Raw genomic sequence first — 21045 nt, 5'->3', positions numbered from 1 at the left:
AGCAAAAAAAGAAAATTGGATGAGAGTTAAGGGTTTTAGTTTCTTCTTTCATATTCCCAAGATGAAAAGCCACTGAGTTAAAGCAGTGTCAAGGCAACTATAATAGGACAGTTAAATCAGATGCCTCTTAGGTAAACTAAATTCTGTTCGAGAGAGTCCGGTGTGCTAAATTTACTTTATCCAGATTTAGGCAGTTACTCTTGTTATGGTACTTGGCATCAGTCTTTGATTGGGCATCTGGAACCTGGTGTTCTATTCCCAGCTCTACCATCCCCTTACTGAATGACCTTTGGCAACCCACTTAACCTTTGGGCCACAGTTTTCTCATCTTTTAAGTAAAGCTCATACCTATTCTGTCCCCTGTTCGGGATGTTGCAAAGGTGATTGAGGAAGCTTCCATTACGAAGAGTCGTGCTGTAATAGTAATGATAGTAATAATAGAAGCGGTAATAATTTTGGTATTTAAGTGCTCTCTACTTGCCAAGCAATGTCTTAAATGCTGGGGTAGATTCGGTTAGGTCGGATCAGACAAGATCTCCGTCCTACACAGGGCTCACAGTTTAAGGGGGAGAGAGATCAGGAATTTAAGCTCCATTTTGCAAATAAGAAAATGGAGGCAAAAAGAAGTTAAGTAACTTGACCATGATCATGCAGCAGGCAAGTGGTGGACCTGGGATTAGAACCCAGATCATCTGGCTCCCAGTCTTATACTCTTCCCACTGGACCGTGCTGCTTCCCTACCTCTCAGAAATGATAAGAAGTGTTTCTGTCACTCTAAGCTCACTATTCCCTGGCGATTGAAAACACTCTTATGAATTCCTTTGTCTTTTGATTTGTATGCTCAGAATGGCTGTAGATTTCCAGTACAGCTCTCCTTCCCTCTTACTGTAGACTTTTCAGGTGATGTAGCTCTACCATCAATCAATCGGTGGCATTTATTGAGCGCTTACTTTGTGCAGTGCACTGTACTAAGCACTTAAGAGAGTACAATACAGCGGAGTTGGTAGATATGTGAAGCAGCATGGTGGGGGCGATAGAGCACGGGCCTGGGAATCACCACTTGCCTGCCGGCTGACGTTGGGCAAGTCACTTATCTGTGCCTCATCTGTAAAATGGGAGTTGAGACTGTGAGCCCCACATGGGACAGGGACTGTGTCCAACTTGATTTGCCTGTATCAACCCCAGTGCTTAGTTCAGTGCCTGGAGCATAGTAAGCGCTTAAATGCCGTCACCATTGTTATTACTGCCGACGAGAAGCTTAGAGTCTAGAGGATCCTTCCCCTGAGTCTCCAGAGGAACATTCAGTTCTCTCCAGTCTCCCTAGCCAGGTCCCTGCTACAGTCTTGGCTCTTACTTCGCTCCCTTCTCAGAGGACCGGTGTCACCTCGGGCTGGGATCACCCTGTCCCAGCTTCAGCACCCCCCAGCACCTCCAGTCTGTTAGTGGTTTATTTAGCGCTCTCCGTGTGCAGAGCACTGTACTAAGCACTTGGGAGGGTACACTACAGCAGAATTGGTCAACACGTTCCTTCTCCCCACAACAAGCTGATAGTCTAGAGGATTGTGTGCAGACCATTGTACTAAGCACTTGGGAGAGAACAGTGCAGCAGAGTTGATAGACATGTTTTCTGCCCTCAACGAGCTTCCAGTCTGCAAATATTGGAAGATGGCTTCATTCCCCTCCATTTTCCTCTTCCTAAGGCAGCTCTGCGGGACCGGAAGAGGGATTTGGGGGCAGATAGTGATTTGAGCAACTCGGCCAATAATAATAATAATAACTGTGCTATTTGTTTAGTGCTTACTGTGTACCGACCACTCTTCTCAGCACTGGGGTAGATACAAGGTAATCGGGTTGGGCACATTCCCTGTCCCACAAGGGGCTCCCACTCTTAATTCCCATTTTACAGATGAGGGAATGGAGGCCCAGAGAAGTGAAGGGACTTGCCCAAGGTCATCCAGCAGACAAGTGTCTGAGTCAGAATCAGTACCCATGTTCTGTAACTCCCAGGCCCACCCTCTTTCGACTAGTCGGCGCGGCAGCGCTCCGTGAGCCTGGGCAGCCCAGCAGTAACACCGGGGCCCCCGGGAGGTCACGGCCCAGCCCTCGGGGACAGTCGGAGTCGAGCTCTCCCTAGCGTCCCTGGGCCTTGGCCAGATGGGCTATGCTCAGGCCTGCCTTCTTTGCGCCGCCGGAGGAGAAGTAAGGACTCCTGGGGGCCAACCAGCAGCTGAGCTGGCTGAGTATGTTGGTCTGCGTCTGCCAAGCCACCCGAAGCCAAAGCTAAATCTGCCTGACTGTCCCCTGACCCGCAGCCAAAGAGAGAGGGCACATACAGAGCTCTTCTGAGCCTCCTGACACATGATGGCTTGGCACGACTTCATGGGGCATATGATCTCTTCAGTGGCAACTCCAGGAGCCTTGGTTGGGTGGGCTAGGAGGGGGCCGTGGCTGCCCAACTCCCCCTTGAGCTGTGGCCCAAGGGGGCTTAGCTCAAGCTTTTTGAAGCCCACCCTGTCGGCTTGGGACTCAGCAATGGCTGGGCATCCACTGGTCAGTCTGGCTGCGGTTCAAGATGCCTCTCAAGTAGGCTTAGTTCAGTCGTTGGGGATTTGGAACCGAATCTCCTTTTTTCTAGCTCAGACCGGGTTCACATTACACTGTGTTTTGACAGAACCCAAGTCAAGGAGCCCTAACCCGTTTTATATTTGAGAATGCCAGAGTTGTTTTGCATCTCGCTTACGGGGGTCTCTTGATTTCTTCAACTCTGAAAATTTTTTTAAAAACCGACCTATTACAGCCCAGCCTCTTTGCTTCTCTAGTGCCAGCTTGCTCACTGTGTCCCAGTCTCATCCATCTCATCGCCGACCCCTTTCCCGCAGCCTTCCCCTAGCCCTGAAACTCCCTCCCCCTCCAATTAAGTCAGACTACCACTCTCCCCACCTTCAAATAATTATTAAGTTCACATGTCCTCCAAGAGACCTTCCCCGACTAAGCCCCCTTTTACCCGACTCGCTTCTCCTGCTTCGTCTGTGTACTTGGTTCTGTGACCTTTGGGTATTTGATATTCACCCCACCCTCAACCCCACAGCGCTTACATACACGTTTAAATTATATATCATAAGTTATTTATTTATATTAACGTCTGTCTCCCCTTTCAGACTGTAAGCTTATTGTGGGCAGGAAGCATGTCTGCCAACTCTGTTGTACTCTCCCAAGCGTTCTGCGCATAGTAAAGCGTTCAATAAATACCATCAACTGATGGATTGAAAAACCTGTCCTACATGAGACTGGACATTTGGTGGACATTAGGAGTTAGCTTCAGCACTCTGAGCATAAGACATAATAATAATAATAATGATAATAATTCACTTACTAGGAGTGAAGCACTGTTCTAAGCGCCGGGGAAGATTCAGGATGATCAGATTAGACACCGTCTCTGTCCCTCACAGGGCGCCCAAAGTAAGTAGGAGAGAGAGTAGTTATTGAATCCCTGTTTTACAGGTGAGGTAACTGAAGCACAGAGAAGTTCACTGATTTGCCCAAGGTCACACAGCAGGCTCATTGTCAGAGCTGGAATTAGAACTCAGGCCCCCTGACTCCCAGGCTTGTGCTCTTCTAGTCCTCACTGCTCCGCTCTTAAGACCCATTCCCTCACTGAGTAAGAGACCGTCCTTTAATGGCACGATTTGGGCACCTACTGAGTACTAGGCACTGTACTTGGGAGAGTATTTAGTAGCAAGGCACATGTTCCCTGCCCTTCAGGAACTTGTAGTCTAATCAAGGATCTTATAATTTGATACTTAGCTGGGAATTTGCATTATAGAACACTGAATGTTTCTATTCATCTCTGTGTATCATTGCACTCTGGGCTCCAAACAGGTCTAGTGTTTGATCTGAATCCCGCCTCCTAAACTAAGCAACTATTTAACTTGGTCACGTGTCCTACCATTTCCACTTTTCTTAGTAACCACGGAGGAAAAGTGAACATTTGATCGATTCTCAGTCTTGGCTTTTCATGCGGTCACCTCACAGTCCAGAAATAGTTCTTCATAGCAAAACATTTTTGCAGAAATAAGCAAATCTTTTGCAGCTAGGCTTTTCCAAAACACTTGTTTATTGGAAACTAGTTGATACTGTAGTGCTCTGTCCACAGGAAGCGCTCAGTAAAGACAAATGATTGATTGTTGCTGTGGCATGTTACAGGGTTACAGAAAAAGCTCTCACTCCATTATTCCTTTTGGGCAGGTTCCAAGCTTGGTCTGTGACAGCTTTTTCCATTTTAAACTTGATGGTTAAGGCGTTTTTTCGCCCGAAGGCTAGACTTTCTCGAGGCCCTATCTAACTCCTGAGTGGAGAATTTAGTGACTTTTGCCTGTTTGAGATTTCCTTCAACAGCCACTGCGCTGCTTATTAGGAGTTTATTAATCCGCAGTGCAAAATCTGGGCATTATTGTCAGCCTCTCTTAGGAGCAGGGCTGCCTGCTTGCTTGGAGCATACATGGCTTCTGTCCAGCCTGACAACCAGCTAGAGTTTTGGGTGTGTCTTTGGCAACTAGCTTCAGCCACAGGAATCCTGGCCCGAGTGGTTCCCTGTTCAAGAACCCCGATGGGATGCGTGGTTCCAGGGCCCTGTGACGTTCCAGCGGTCCCTGGAGAAGATCCCAGGAGTCCTGATGACGTCTGGACTCTTCCGATCCCTCTTCCCAAGGCCTAGGGGTCCTAACGTTGCTCCAATTCATTCAGTTGATCAGTGGCATTTAGTGATTAGTTAGTGTGTGCAGAGCACTGAACTGAGGTTTTGGGACAATAAAGTACAGTAGAGGCCTTAGACTGATCTCTGCCCTCAGGGTGCTCCAGTCTCTCCCAGAGGCACCCAAACTGGGAGCCACACCCTATCTAACTTGGATAGCCCAAAGCAAGTCCCACAAAGGCCTTTCTGCACCCCTCCGGCAGATCCGCAGTTGCCCCTACTTGCCTAGCAGGGTCGATGGCGTCCCCCATCTGCCGGCCAAAGGTCCGGCTGCCGGAACCCTTGCCGGCACAGTAGGCGGACGGGATACCGATGCAACATTTTATCCTGCTGCCTCATTTCCCCAGATTCCATGTGGTTATAATCCTGCCCTTTGACCCTGCAGGTCGTGGATGTTGAGCTTCATCGCCACTCTCTGGGAGAAGACTTCCTTTATCCTCAGCCCGCAGAGTCGGATGCGGCCGACCTACCCATGTCGTTGCCTCTACCCGTGACCATTCCGGCCCCTGTGAAAGCTTCCTCACCAATAAAGCAAACTCACGAGGCAGTACTTGATGCCTCAGCAGATAAAGGTGAAGCGAGCTTCGTGGTTTTATTTATTTATTTTTTGAATCGTGGTGGAATGATTCCTATAACCCTCAATTCGGATCACTGAGATCAGTGTGAATTTGTGAGTTCTCACGCTACTTCCCACAGAGCCGTCCACACCATGTGATTGCGTCCATTTGCCGAGTTGTGACTCGAATCATCGTTTCTGGTTTCAACACATGCTGGGTAGTCCTGCTTTTGCAGTTCTGTTGCTCTTTTTCTGGGCATTCAGCAGTGGTATAATCGGTCAATCTGTTGTATTTATTGAGCTCTTATTGTGTGCAGAGCACTGTATTAAGTGCTTGGGAGAGTACAATATTATGCCAAGACTCAGAAAATAGCAGATTTCTTCTCCCCATCCCTTGTCCTCTCTCATGCTTTCTCTCGTGTCTTTTCGGCCTATGCCCTTCAAATCTTCATTTCAGAACATGCTTTAAATTGGGAATAGGCTGAAGGAAGAGGGCAAAAGATGGAATCTGGTTAAGGGTGGGTTTTCCAGGTCAAGCTTAGGATCCATATTTTTTCTAGCTTGTCTGGAGAGAGAGAGAGACAGCTTTGAACCAAGATTTGTCATGAATTGATGTCCTGGGGAAAACAAATAACCTTGTGTGTGGTTAGAAAAACGCAGATGCCAAATTTTTGTTGGCCGCTTCGTCTTTTGGCTCAGAAATGCAGTTCTGGGGGCCAGGATTTCTTTCAAGCAATTGTCCCGCTCTGCATTTATGGCCTCTCACCTGCCTGCAATGAACGTCCCTTCCACAGCCTTAATAATTCAGAGTCTTCAGTCTGAGATGGAGCAGCTGGGTGCATTGAGTTCCTTTCCCAGTCGGGTTTTGAAGCTAGCAGTATTGTTAGGAGGGCTATTTAAATTTGCTGCATAGTAAACAGTTATAATAGTAGCAACAACATCAAGGGGGAGGGAGTTCCAGACAGGAGGGAGGATGTGAGCAAGAGATTGACAGCAAGAAGTGAGAATGAGGTAGATTAAGCTAGCTTTAGAGATGAAACATGAAAGCTGGCTTGTAGTGGGAGGAAATTGAGTTGAAGCCATTGGTCTGTAGTTTCTGCTTGACTAAGAGAAGAATGAGCGACCATTGGAGGTCTTTTGAGAAATCGGGGGATTTACACAAAAATTGCTGTGGAAGAATCATCCAGCCAGCAAAGTGAAGTGTGGACCGAGAGGGAAGAGGTTGGAGGCAGGGAGATGCCCAAGGAAGCTGACGAGGTAGTCAGGACAGGAGGTGACAGGTGCTTGGACCACCATGTTGGCAGTTGGGATTGTGGAGATGTTGTGAAGTAAGAACCAACAGGATTTGGTGAGGGTCAGTGTGTAGGTCAAAAGAAAGGAGGCTGATGGCTTGAGAGATTGAGATGGGGGAGGATGGTGATGTTTGCAGCAGTAATGGGAAAGTTAGAACTAGGGAAGAGAGGAGGTGGGAGGGAAGCACAGGAGTTTAGTTTTGGCCAAGTTCCGTTGAAGTGGCGATGTCCTGTGTCATAAGGAAATGGCAGTTTGTAAAGAAAGGGCAAGGTCAGGGCTGGAGAAGTAGTTTTAGAATTATCCCCATAGAGATGGTAGGTGAAAATCCTCCTTTGCCTCACTCCCTAAAGTCTTCCGTGGTCCTCTCCAGTCCCTCCCTCCCCTAGTCCCTTCTTCAACTCTCCCATCCTTTGCAGTAGTATCTTGAGAGGACCTCTCTTGCCTTCTCTCAGAATCCACCCCCTCCACCCGCACATCTGACCCCATCCCTTCACGCCTTATCTGAACACTTGCCCCCTGCCTCCTTCCCTCCCTGATCGCCATCTACAACGTGTCACTCTCCACTGCTTTCAAACATCCTCATGTCTCCCCTATTTTAAAAAAAAACCTTCCTTGACCCCATGGTTCCCTCCAGCTATCTCTGCATCTTCCTCCTGCCATTCCTCTCCAAGCTCCTTGATCGAGTTATCTGCACCTGCTGTCTGAAGTTCCTCTCACTCCACAGAAACCGCTCTCAAAGGTCACAAATGATCTCCTTGCCAAATCCAGCAGCCTGTACTCCATCTTAATCTTCCTTGGCTTCTCAGTTGCCTTCGAATCTGTTGACCACCCCTTTCTCCTGGAAACATTATCAAAACTCAACTTTACTGCCACCGTCCTCTCCTGTTTCTCCTCCTATATCTCGGTCTGCACATTCTCTGTTTCTTTTGCGGGCTCCACTTCTGCCTCCCACCTCCTAACTGCGGGGTTCCCTCAAAGTTCAGTTCTGTTCTCCATTTCTCCACCTACTCCATCTACCCACTCCTATGGAGAACTCATTCATTCCCATGGCTTCAACTGCCACCTTTATGCAGATGATTCCCAAATCTATATCTCCAGCCCTAATCTCGCTTCCTCTCTGCAGTCTCGCATTTCCTCCTGCCTTCAATTCATCTCTTCTTCGAGGTCCTGCCATCACCTCATGTCCAAAACTGAACTCCTCATCTTCCCACCAAAGCCAGTCCTCTCCCTGACTTTTTCACCACCATCCTTCCTGACTCATAAGCCCATAAACTTGGTGTTATCCTTGACTCTTCTCTCTCATTCAACCCACATATTCAATTTATCACTAAATTCCGTGAGTTCAACCCTCGCAACATTGCTAAAATTCATCCTTTCCTCTCCACCCAAACTGCTACCACATTAATCCAAGCACTTATCCTATCCTGCCTTGATTACTGTGTCAGCCTCCTAGCTGACCTCCCTGCCTCCTGTCTCTCCCCACTCCAGACCATACTTCACGCTGTTGCCAGATCATTTTTCTACAAAAAAGGGTCAGGTAATATTCCCCCACTCCTCAAGACCCTCTAGTGATTGCCCATCCACCACCAAATCAAACAGAAACTCCTTACTGTACCTTAGAACCCATGATCGTCTAACTCCCAGGCCCATTCTCTATCCACTACTCCATGCTGAAGAAGAGTTGCTTCTTGAAACATACCTTTCCAGCACAATGCACAAAAACAAATTATTTGATATCAGTCAGTCAGTTGTATTGGTTTAGTGTTTACTGTGTACTGCACACTTTGGAGAGTACAGTACAACAGTAAACAGACACATTCTCAGCTCATCGAGTCCAATAAAGTGCATGTTGAAAGAAGAATGTCACCAGTTCCTTAGGTGCCAAAGCACCTGATGAAGCCTCCATATTGGCAGAACTGAGTGTAGTCCTAAATTTTCTGCACAGAGTTATAGGTTAATGTGGTACAAACTTGCTTAAAGGAGCTTTTTCCGAGCTACTTTTCTTATAATTTTGCTGAAACTTCTCTCAGGTTAAGTGGCGGGCTAATGTGAATCTATTCATCTTTTTTTTTTTTGGTCAAGTATTTCTTCAGCCAAAATAACAGGGGAAAAGAATATACACGTGTATACACACACAGTTTGGTAGCATTTATGTAACATGCTTATTGTCTTAACTTTTTGTTCGATTATGAAGCAAATCACTGAATAAGAGTTAGTATTAGGCCAGGCTTACACATCGCCATTCTCTCAACCCCAGTTAAGACATCTTTTCCCTGATTCCCTCTCCCTTCTGCCTTTGGGCACTTGGTATTCACCCCAAGCTCCATCCTGTAGTGTTTATTTATGTATCCGTAATTTATTTATATCAATGTCTGTCTCCTCCATTAGACTGTAAACTCGTGGTAGGCAGGGAATGTATCTACCAACTCTGGTATATTGTACTCTCCCAAGCACTTAGTACAGTGCTCTGCACACAGTAGTTGCTCAAGAAATGAAATTGATTAACCCAGGGAGAGATCATTTTGGCTGGGCTATTAGTGAAAAATTATTTGGGTTCATTAATTTTACTCCAGGAAGGGAATGTTCATAGGAAATGTTGTGTGAACTTATTGAGATTTTTGGTGGTGGAGGAGGGGAGTGATTTGTGGAAAGACTCTTAGGACCTTCAGCCGGATTAAAGGCTTAATCTCTTCCCTGCTTCCGTCAGGATTTCCTCCTAACGCCGAGGCTGACAGGCACACCACGTTTTACTCTTTGCCCTCTTCGATAGAGCGGACACCCACCAAGGTGGCAACTCCCCAGAAAGTGGCCTTCGGTTCTCATGGCAACTCAGCCTTTCAGCCAATCGCCGCCAGTTGCAAAATTGTGCCTCAGGGTCAGATTCCCAGCCCGGCTGAGTCCCCAGGCAAATCCTTCCAGCCGATCACCATGAGCTGCAAGATCGTATCAGGTATCAAGATGTTGGTGGGCGGGGGACGCCTGCAGGATCCCAGCGGAATGCCGCTGTCTGTGGGGGTAAACTGAGGTTACCCAGTGAGTCATCTTTACCTCGCTCTCCACCCTCCCTTCTGTCTACTCACCTCACCAACTTGCACATCTTCCCCAGTCGCGACACTAAACCGGTATCGTCAAATGTTGATAAGCACCGGGAATTGGGACCGAGAGCTGCAACCATATCTAAGAGACACGCAGGCCCTGTGCTTGAGAAGTTAGCAATTTAGGAAGGAGGCAGCACCCAAGGCCCAATGAGGAAGAAGTCCACACAGAAAAGGGATGAGGACGGTGTTTCGGGAGGACTTTAACAACAAAATAGACAACTTTTTTAAAGGGAAAGTTTCCAGAACTGTATCTTTCAGCCTGAAGGGCATTCTTCCCCATCCATTCTCTGCTCCTGAAGAGCAGGACTTTACATTTGATGGTGAGCCAGGAGAGAGAGAGAGACAGGGAGAGGGCCAGAACCTTGGCTTCTCCTGAGCAGGAAACGCATCTACAAACTCTGTTGTATTGTAATAATGATGGTATTTGTTATGCGCTTATGATGTGCCAAGCACTGTTCTAAGTGCTGGGGTAGATACAAAGTAATCAAGTTGCCCCAGGTGGGGCTCACAGTCTTAATCCCTATTTTCCAGATGAGGTAACTGAGGCACAGAGATGTTAAATGGCTTGCCCAAGGTCACAGAGCAGATAAGTGGCAGAACCAGGATTAGAACCCACATCCTCTGACTTCCAAGCCCGCGCTCTTTTCACTAAGCCATGCTGCTTCTACTTTCCCAAGTGCTTTGTACAGTACTGTGCACTCAGTAAGCACTCAATAAATACGATTGATGAGGATAATGATTGCCGATTCAGTCGTACTTAAAGAGTGCTTACTGTGTGCAGAGCACTGCACTATATGCTTGGGAGAATATAATATAACCATAAGCAGACACATTCGTAGCCCACAGCGAGTTGACAGTCTAGAGGGGATGGACAAGAAGAGGCCCTGGGTCTCACTGTCTCTAAATCTAAATGACTTCTGTAAAGTACTTCCCTGTCTCCTCTAGATGAGACCAAATTCGTATGGCTGCTTGCTCTCTGCCCTTCCACAGACTTCTAAAAATTGCTACTAACAAGTATTTTGATTGTTTTGGAAGCAGCACAGCTCAGTGGATTGAACACGGGCCTGGGAGTTAGAAAGACTAGGGTTCATTCGTTCATTCATTCAGTCATATTTATTGAGCACTTTCTGTGTGCAAAGCACTGCAGTAGGTTCTAATGCCGGCTACACCACTTGCTTGCTCTGTGACCTTGGATAAGTCACTTCATTTCCCTGTGCCTCAGTTGCCTCATCTGAAAATAGGGTTCACAGGCTTAATCCCCATGTGGGACTTGGACTTGTAGCCAACCCAATTACTTTGTTTCTACCTCAATGCTTAGAACAGTGCCCTACACATGGTAAGCACTTGTTATTATTTACACAAATCAATAAAATTTATTTTTCCTTTTTTTTTAATAATAAAGGCTCTCCAATATCAACTCCGAGCCCATCTCCTCTACCTCGCACTCCGACTTCCACTCCGGTGCACATGAAGTCAGGTGCTGCCAGCTCTGTTCTTAATAATCCTTATGTGATCGTGGACAAGCCTGGGCAGGTCACGGGAGCACCAGCCACCAGTGCAGGTGGGTGGTTTGACTCAGCACGAGTTGCTGACGGCTGTTCCCCCCTCCCCTCTCGTACTGCTGCTTTTGGGTGAGGCCAAAGACGGGGCACGAGTTAGCACCTTGGAAGACGTTGACCGCGAAACGTTACCGTGGGGGTTGTGGTGGGTTCTGGAGGGTTTTAGCAGCCCTAAGGCTATTCTCAAACATGGAAATGTAATAATGTTGGTATTTAAGCGCTTACTATGTGCAGAGCACTGTTCTAAGCGCTGGGGTTACTACAGGGTAATCAGGTTGTCCCACGTGAGGCTCACATTTGGCTGTGGCTCCCAGGGTCAGCAGAGAGTGGGACCTGTCATCGGCACCTCTTTGAGGTTACTGCCCAGAGTCCTACCGGATTAGGTGCCCCCCAGAATCCGAGAGCCTTGGGTATTCCTGCAGCACAAGCCGTTTAGTTGAGCTGGCTCTGGGGCTCCTCCTGAATAGATCTGGGTAGATTTCTGCAGAGCAGAGAATTCTAATCCTGTGCTGGAAGCCGAAGGCCCAACTCTCAGTGGGAGCATCTGGGAGAAATGGGAGTCGGGATTTGAGCAGCGGGAGGAGGGGAGGATAGTCTTCAAAGAGCCACTCTTGAGGTCTTTTCCACCCTGACTGGAAGCTCTCAGGTTGTGTCAGAGACCTGAGATGAGCGAGCCTGGGAGCCCAACTTTAAAAGTAGTGAGGACCATCACCTCCATCGGCCCCGGTTAGGCGGGCACCCGTGACTACGCCGCTCAGGCCTACGCCAAAAAAGAAAGAAGAGTCCGTCTGGGATCCCGTATGGTTTTTCGCGAGGCTGCCATTTTAGGATTTGAAGAAATAGGTTCTCAAGGAACGGGGGGACAAAGGGAGAAAAACACAAACACCCCAAATAAGAAGAGAGAGGGGCTAGGGCTCACAAGGAGAGGGTGGGGCTTTCTAACTGCCTCAGAAATACCCAGAGGCCGTTGCTCCTCACAGTTCCTATTCTGGGTTAGGGGATTAGTAGTGTAATTATGGCCAAACCCTGCAAGTGAAAAGGTGGTGCCACAGTCACCAAAGACTGGAGGAAAGAAATGGAAACAGGTTCACGAAGATGACTTTCAAGACTATTCATTCGTGTCCCTATTCTAGAACCCTCAAATTCTGATTGGAATCCTGGAAGCTCCTTCACAGTGATCATATTGTTGACTTAGCTGATTCATCTTGGTGGTTTCATGCAGTTACAAACTTTAAGCATCTTCCAGTTACTACTTTCCAGAAGTTAATTGTGAAACCATACTTCCTCCTCCTCCTGGCCCCAGCCCTCAATCGTTCCCCCCCACCCCCCCGCACACACACTCACAGACAAATCCCATTTTGGAAATTGTTGAAATTCTTCTAACCTGGAAGACTGAGTTTTCCTCCTTGGAAGCAATATATTCATTTATGTTTTAAAGTTATATTTTCTAAAGCAGAAAAGGCTTTATCAACTCAAAATTAAAACCAAAATCCAAGCCTGAAGTCACCTATTTATTTTTCTGTAAATTCAAGAGATTTTGGATTGTAAATTGGAGACATTTGTACACCACCCATGAAAAGGGAAACACCAATAGTGAAACTAGTGGGACAGTTTAATGACCTTGATGTGATTCCAGGAATCTTCTGAAAGGAAATTTTTCTCGATGCCAGCTGGACTCTGAGTGTCAGATGCAGTGGACATAAACCGTTTTCACTGCGCCTCTCAGAAGAGAGATGGAGAGAGATGAAATCACTTCTCTCCTCCTCTCTAGATAAGCAGCTGAATTCCTCGGGAATGACTCCCCTTTCTCTTCTTGGTAGGTAGGCACCCATCCAGTTTGTGGCACAAGAGAAAGGAGGAAACCTAACAGGGAAAACTGTTCAGAAATGTAGAAAGTCCTCGGTAGTTTTCAAAGAGAGCTATGGGAAGAGAGGAAAGATGGTGGCTGCCATTTTGAACCTTTCACACTGAAACTGTCTCCCTTCTCAGGAAGCCCCACAAGCAAGCTGTCCAGTGTCTCTCAGGCTCCACAGGGAACAGGTTCCCCTATCCCAAAGATTCATGGAAGCAGTTTTGTAACATCTACTGTTAAGGTATGCTTTATTGCACTCGGTCATCTTTATAAAGCCATTCTCTGTCCCAGCAGAGGATTGTCATTTGACAATGTAAATTTGAAGTACCTTTAGCTTTTTCCTTTTTGCTGGATTACTTGGCTCACCTGTAGTTTAAGATCTGCAGAGAGAGAGAGATGTACATATCTATTTATATCAACAACCGTCTCCCTCTCTAAACTGTAAGCTCCTTGTGGGCAGGGATCGTGTCTGCCAATTCTGTAATATTGTACTCGCCCAAGCGCTTGGTCCAGAGCTCTGCTCCCTGTAGACACTCAATAAATACCATTTATTGATGGAGATGTGGTAATGGATATAAACTCACAGAGTATTGCAATTTTTAAAATATTTATTCTACCTTATGATTTTCTCAATTTAAGCGGGATTGTAGGGTAACATGTAGGACCGCATCATTGTCTCCAAAGCTGTTTTCCTCTATTCCGTCCCCTCAGAGCAGAAGTCCTTAGAAATCTGTGGAGAAGAATACAAGGTCTCCGTTAAACAAGAGCTCCGCAGTGGCCATTGGTCCCATGAAGTGATTTGTTCTCGAGGACCAGCAGAAATTTACTATTTAATTGTGGAGAAACTGGCACTGAGACTATCAGTCAATAAATCAATGGTATTTATTGGGCACTTACTATGTGCAGAGTACCTGCTTGCCCTGAGTTACCGGCAGAGAGAATACAAGAACCTCTCCCTCCATCCCCCTCCCAAATGAAAGAATATCTGCATTTCAAGCCCAGGAATTTTTTTGTACTGGATTTGGAGTTATTTACCATTTGCCAATATTTTGTCAATAGGTTGTTTTTTTCTCTCCTGTGAAGAAGCTTGTTTTATGATGTTGTCACTGAAATTGCCTCAAACAGTAACAAAAGCATGTCTCCACACTGCATGCTAGACTGTAAGCTCATTGTGGTTAGGGAACTTGACTGCCAGCTGTGTTGTACCATATTATACCAAATAGTATGGTGCTCTGCATTGAGGATGATGTTGATGTGCTGGAAGCAGTTTGGTGCAATAGGTAGAGTACGGGCCCAGGAGTCACAAGGTCATGGGTTCTAAACCCGGCTCCGCCACTTGTCTGTTGTGTGACCTTGGGCAAGTCATTGACTTTTAGAGAAGCAGCGTGGCTCAGTGGTAAGAGGCCGGGTATGGGAGTCAGAGGTCGTGGGTTCTAATCCCGGCTCTGCCACTTGTCAGCTGTGTGACTATGGGCAAGTCACTTAACTTCTCTGTGCCTCAGTGACCCCATCTGTAAAATGGGGATTAACTGTGAGCCCCACGTGGGACAACCTGATTACCCTGTATCTACCCCAGCGCTTAGAACAGTGTTCTGCATATAGTAAGTGCTTAACAAATGCCAAACAAAATACCAACATTTTTTCTGTGCCTCGGGGTTACCTCATCTGTAAAATGGGTATTGAGAATGTGAGCCACACATGGGACAGAGATCCACCCTAATTTGCGTGTATCCACCCAAGCGCTTAATACAGTGCCTGGCACATAGTAAGCGCTTAACAAATAGAGAAGCAGCGTGGCTCAGTGGAAAGAGTCCAGACTTGGGAGTCAGAGGTCATGGCTTCTAATCCCAGCTCTGCCACTTGTCAGCTGTGTGGCCTTGGGCAAGTCACTTAACTTCTCTGTGCCTCAGTTACCTCATCTGTAAAAATGGGGATTAAAAACTGTGAGCCCCAAGTGGGACAATCTGATTACCCTGTGTCTACCCCAGCGCTTAGAATGGTGCTCTGCACATAGTAAGTGCTTAACAAATACCATAATTATTAAATACCATTGTTATTATTATTATTATTATATACTCATTGCCCATGAAATACAACCCGTTAGGTGTTTCTGAAGTATTTTGGCTACTCTTGTAACCCTAAAGGATACCTTGCTATCCTTCAAAAGTATTTTATAGTCTCTATTTAAGAATGGAACATGTCTGCATGTATTTGCGATGACATTTGCTGAGAGTAAGATTGAAGAACCAAGCTCTGATTTCTCAGCAAAGGAGGCTTATTTGGCAGACCCTGTCACAACCTGGAGAATGAAAGTCCAGCTAAATTGTAAAATTGCCTTCAGCTACACAATAGAGGTTAATCTCCGGTGTGAAGCTTGTGGAAATTTAGCACGATCTTTTGAGGGCTCTTATGTTCATCTGCAAAGTCCAAAGACTTGCCAGTCAACCAATCAATCGTAATCATTGAGTACCTCCTATGTGCAGAGCACCGTACTAAGCGCTTGAGAGTATAATACAGCAAAGTTGGTAGACATATTCCCTGCTCACAACGAGCTTACAGTCTAGTGGGGGCGACAGACATTAATAGAAATAAATTATGGTTGTGTACATAAGTGCTGTAGGCTGAGGGAGGCCTGAATAAAGGGTGCAGATCCAGTTGCAAAGGCAATCTACAAGGGGTTGGGAAGAGAGGAAATGAGGGCTGATTGTGGTCAAGTTGGAGCTGAAAATTAAATTTATTTCTATTCTGGTATGCCTTTCTCAGCCAAATGGTTTGTCGTATTTTTTTTTTCTCTTGTCCTCAGCAGGAAGACTCCATGTTTGCCTCGATGCCACCCCTTTGCCCAATTGGGAGTCATTCTAAGGTGCAGAGCCCTAAACCTGTGACCGGAGGCCTCGGAGCCTTCACAAAGGTTTGCGTTTGCTTGGGGCCGGTGTCTTTTGGGGAGTCCAGTGTCATCCTGACATTCAGGCTGTCTAGGCGAAGCGTCAGTACTCACAGAAGCATTCTGGTCCTGCATGTGCCTTCGACATGTGGATTCCCCAAATGGAGCCTCTAAAGTCCTGAGAGATGGCCTCGCTTGATCTTTGGGGTCCTTGTCATACGATTGCCATGGAAAACCACTTATAAGATGCCCTGACCTGCGAAGCCAAGAATGGGTTTTGAAGCTAGTGCAATCTGCTCTTTAGTGGGATCATTTTCCATCTGCTCGAGATTGAAGGAGGAGTGGGCCGGGGGTACAACAGAATGGATTGTCAGAGTGGCGGGGGGGCTTCTTACTCGAGAAACCTTGCTAAGTGTGGTTGGATTTGTCTCTCGCAAAGGTCATCATAAAACAGGAACCCGGAGATCCCGCACACCTGCCTGCGTCTGGAGCCACCTCCCAACCTCCCCTCCCTCAGTATGTCACCGTGAAAGGGAGTCATGTGATTGCCGTGTCACCCCAGAAGCAGATAGTGGCCGCTGGAGACGGGACAGCGCCCCCCAAGGTATAGTCACCGAAGCACTCTGTCGTCCCTGAGAGAGATGGCCCGCGGTGGACCGCTGTCAGTTTGTCCGTCTGATTAAAAGTCTGATGACTGACGGCGGCCAGGCCGGAGGCGAGAGCCCTGAGGAATCTACAGTAAATAACCTGAAGGGAGGCTGGGTGGAGAGCCAAGAACAAGCATCGGAATGCCGTTGGGGGTGGGGGGGCGTCGCGGGGGATCCCAAAACGGTCACAGAGGCAGAAAGATAGTATGTCCTCTGGCACCGGAGGCTGTTGTCCTCATTCAGACCCTGTCCCCTTGACACAAATCCTAAAATGGAGATGTGGCAGCACTTTGGTCTGCCACTTCGCTTGTACTTCCCTTTACTCCTGGGATCGTTGTTTGAAAAGTTGTCCTCTGTACAGGAGATCCATCTGTCCATCAAACGTGTTGCCCTTTAGTTTGATGATGGAAAATTGCAGGGGCCGGCGTGAAATAAGAATCCCAAATTTGTAGGAATCAAGTCCAGAGGATCATGTTCTTTCCTGGGTCTTTTGTCTTTGTGCTTGCTCCTTTCCTAAGCGATACCCTCATTCTGATTTTTCCTTTTTCTCCTGGATTATCGTTATCCTCCCGGCACTTGGAGAGTAGCTAAAGGACCCATTGTGATGTATTAATGACTCAGATTATCGGTTCTCATTTGGGCTACAGACTGGGGTGCTTCAGAAATAACTCTTATTATTCGTTCATTCAATTATATTTATTGAGCTTGTACTGTGTGCAGAGCACTGTACTAAGCGCTTGAAAAGTGCAATCCAGAAATAGAGACAATCCCTGCCCACCACAGGCTTACAGTGTAGAAGGAGGGAGACAGACATCAAAACAAGTAAGCAGGCATCAATAGCATCGATACAAATAAATAGAATTATAGATGTATACATTACAGAATTTACGCCCATGTTAGCCAGCTAAGGCAGAACCAATAGTTGTGGAAGTAATTAAGCGCTTAATATGTTAGCCACTTGAAAGTTGCCCCAGTGGCAGTGGTTACTTATTCACAGAGAACAAAGAAAATAAAGTTAGATGGGCCCCTCCTGGAGTACAGTTTTCCAGGTCCACTGGAAATCTCTGGTGCGATGTAGAAAACTGTGTTTGGATCCAGATCTGTGAGAGATGAAAAATGCTAGCATCGGTTCAGCAGTGTTACTGAAATGAGTTTGGATTTGGGTTCCTTGATTTTTAAATTTACTGGTCAGAGCCTAACATTTTCCTAGATCATCTGTTCCCAGAAGATAGGCGCTCTGGTTGAGGGCACAGCCAAGGCAGGGCTACACAGCCATTGGCCCATCTGATGGTGATCGTTGAGTCAATTAATGGTATTTATTGAGCTCTTTCTAGGTGCTCAGCTATACAGTAGAGTCATCTTTCTCTCAAATGTGTTGCCCTTTAGTTTGATGATGGAAAATTGCAGGGGCCGGCGTGAAACAAGCAGCAATACAGCAGAGGTAGCAGTCATGTTCCCTGCCCAAAACAAGCTCTAAAATTTCCCCAGTTAAGCGCAGTTAAGTCACTCTGCCAAGTTTGGGGACTTCAGCAAGTTCATCTTATGGATAGGTGCTCCTTAAAAGTGATCTCTCTCCTACCAGACATGGCTCCCAGAAAAGAGTTTCGGATGCCCCGTTAAGGGAGGTGACTAAAAGCTCAGTATATATTTGGCTTCCTTCCTACTCAGGTGACTTCCCGTCCGCTGTCTTGGAACTGGAAGAAGACTTGGGCTCTGATACAGTCTTTTCAGGAATGAAGCAGGGCCATACTGGGCTGAGACTACGACTCATTGGGCAAAATCTCCTCAGGGGAAACGGAGAAAGCTCACAACTCATTTTCAGTAGCATCCACTTCCATTAATAATAATGAATAAGTATGGTATTTGCTAAGCACTTACTATGTGCCAAACACTGTAGTAAGTGCTGGGGTGGGTACAGGCAGATTGGGTTGGACACAGTTCCTGTCCCACATGGGGCTCATAGTGTCACTCCCCATTTTACAGGTGAGGTAACTAAGGCAGAGAAGTAAAGTGATTAATCCAAGGTCACACAGCAGACAAGTGGCAGAGCCAGGATTAGAACCCATGACCTTCTGTCTCCCAGGCCCAGGCCATATCCACTAGGACACGTAAATCAGCCAAGCAGCACTCTTCCCTTCATCCCCTCTCCCTCCCGTACCGCTCACCCCGCTTTGAGGTGAAGCTCAGGAGGGTTTCCCAATGGCCTGGGTCGGAGCCAGGGAGACAAAAGCAGTATCAGTCTCACGGGATAACGTCGGCTGAGTTGCAGTCGGTGCGATGGAATGTGCAGCGGGTCCTTTGCAAGTATGGCCAGCAAGCAAGGACCCAAAGCCCCGTTTGGTTGTGTCTGGGGGTGTCTGTGGACCTGTGAGTTTTATGGATGAGCGATCCTAGTTCTTGAATTCTCTCCCTCCAAATTGTCGTTGACCAGATGAGGCCTCCTGTCCAGCGGAAGGATTGCAGAGCTAACAAGTTAAATGTTGGAATCTTGTGGCCCAGTCGGTGTCACTGGGACGCTGGGGCATTTAGGGCTGGTGGCCCAGGCCAGCTCAGCCCCTCCTTGTACCCGGTGGACCCAGTGTCCCAGACAGATAGAAGATCTAGTAGTTTATTTTAGGACAGGACCCTGTGGTTTATGGAATCCCAGTAGCTTGTGAAGGATACACTATATGCCAGGGAAACAGTCCCATTCCTTGCTGTGGGCAGCAGGTGTCCCTCAGAGGGACGGCCCCTCTCGCTCTCCCTCATTTTGTTTACCCTGGGGGTTGAACTGGATGACTTAGGAGAGGCGTGGGAAACACCACCACCCAGTGGAAATAACCCAGTTATTCTTGGAGAGAAGATGTGGGGAAGTTCTATGGGACAAGCCAGGAAACTGAGAAAATGTTAAGGAGTAGCGGGTTGGGTCATGGTGACAAGGGAGGAAGGAAACAGGACAAGAATAGGAACCATCTTGCTGTCGGTAAGGCCGAATGGTCTATCTGTGGCATTCCTATTAGCCTACTCTCTCTTCTCTCCCTGAAGAATTCCTGCAGTACACAAATCCTGCCAAGTTCAAGGTGAAAAAGTATCCAGGATGGCTCCAAAATTGATTCTCTGAACTGAGCAAAATGCAGAGAACCTAAGATTTGTGACCTACCTTCTGCCTCTTTTTAATAGCCTGCCATAACTGGCTATAAATCGGTTAATGGTGTTTATTGAGTGATTCTTATGTGCAGAGCACTGTACTCAGCACTTGGGAGAGTGCAATACAACAGAATTAGCAGACACGCTCCTCGTGCACAACAAGCTTACAGTCTAGAGAAGCCATGCAGTTTAAGGAATCAATTGCACAGTATTAAAATTCAAATTAAGTGTCATTGGTCAAATGCTGTGCTGTTCCTCTCTTAGACTTTTGAACATGTTTTAGAACAGGAAAATTCTTTTCATCTGTCCCAAAGTAGGAAATTTATAGGATAGATTTTTAAGTTTGCTTGTGGAAAAAGTTTATATCACAATTAAGTAGGAATTCTGGTTTAGAAATATAGTAAACTACCAATCCTTAGAGTTGTTGTTTTTCTAGTGCTTTTTTAAACTCTCTCCCCCGAAAGCAAAACTACTTTAGTACCTCAAGCTGCGTAGCAATTATTAAGTTCTTTCTCTGTGGAGAACACTGTACTGAGTTGCTTGAGGGAGTACAATATAACAGTAGGCACGTTCCCGGATAACAGTTAGTAAACACGTGGCAAGGAGCTTACGGTGTAGAGAACGCGTACCGTTCCTAGCAAAGGAGAGAAGAAAATTAAGACTTATAAATGTTAGAATTTTGAAAGCTCATTTTAAACTATTTGATCCCTTTTAAGCAAATAGAGAAATCTAACAGTAAGTCCTTTAGTTTTCCAGATGAAGCAGGAACCCACATTAATACAAGAACTTAGTCTATCCCACCTTGACTATCATAGCCTCCTTTCTGACCTCTCTGCCTCCTGTCTCTCCCCACTCCAGTCCATACTCCACTCTGCTGCCTGGATCATTTTCCTTCAAAAACGTTCAGACCATGTTTCTCACTCCTCAAGAAACTCTAGTTGTCTATTCACCTTTGTATCCAACAAAAAAAATCTTCCACATTGGCTTTAAACCACACAATCATTCTGTTCCCTCCTACCTCACCTTGCTACTCTCCTACTACAATCCAGCCCGCACACTTCGTTCCTCTAATACTCACGTCACTGTACCTCGATCTCGTCTATCTTGCTGCCAACCTCTCGCCCACAACCTACCTCTGGCCTGAAACGCCCTCCGTCCTCATATCAGACAGATAATTGCTCTCCCCCACTTCAAAGCCTTATTGAAGGCATCTCCTCCAGAAAGCCTTCCCTGACTGTTCTTCTCCCCCGAGCCCCCGCGTCGCCTTGACTTGTTTCCTT

General features: G+C 46.7%; 1 protein-coding gene across 6 annotated transcripts in view; it reads left to right on the top strand.

The window, feature by feature from the left end:
• The window catches only part of YEATS2 (YEATS domain containing 2), an 84023-nt gene that overhangs the window by 16370 nt on the left and 46608 nt on the right, over nucleotides 1-21045 (top strand). For 4 of the 6 annotated variants that reach the window (XR_005660233.1, XM_029058892.2, XM_039912797.1 and 1 more), the window contains 6 exons: nucleotides 5136-5322; nucleotides 9307-9549; nucleotides 11100-11258; nucleotides 13246-13349; nucleotides 15912-16019; nucleotides 16432-16596. Coding sequence is in view for 5 of the 6 variants with exons in the window: in XM_029058892.2 (XP_028914725.1) it covers nucleotides 5136-5322; nucleotides 9307-9549; nucleotides 11100-11258; nucleotides 13246-13349; nucleotides 15912-16019; nucleotides 16432-16596 (966 nt within the window). In the remaining variant the exon portion in view is untranslated. The remainder of the gene's footprint in view (nucleotides 1-5135; nucleotides 5323-9306; nucleotides 9550-11099; nucleotides 11259-13245; nucleotides 13350-15911; nucleotides 16020-16431; nucleotides 16597-21045) is intronic. The other 2 variants (XM_029058893.2, XM_029058891.2) reach the window with 2 other exon arrangements.

Source organism: Ornithorhynchus anatinus, chromosome 1 (assembly GCF_004115215.2).
Source record: "Ornithorhynchus anatinus isolate Pmale09 chromosome 1, mOrnAna1.pri.v4, whole genome shotgun sequence".
NCBI classification, from domain to species: domain Eukaryota; kingdom Metazoa; phylum Chordata; class Mammalia; order Monotremata; family Ornithorhynchidae; genus Ornithorhynchus; species Ornithorhynchus anatinus.
The sequence above is the reverse complement of the archived record's forward strand: the minus strand, read 5'-3'. Positions and strand labels throughout refer to the sequence as shown.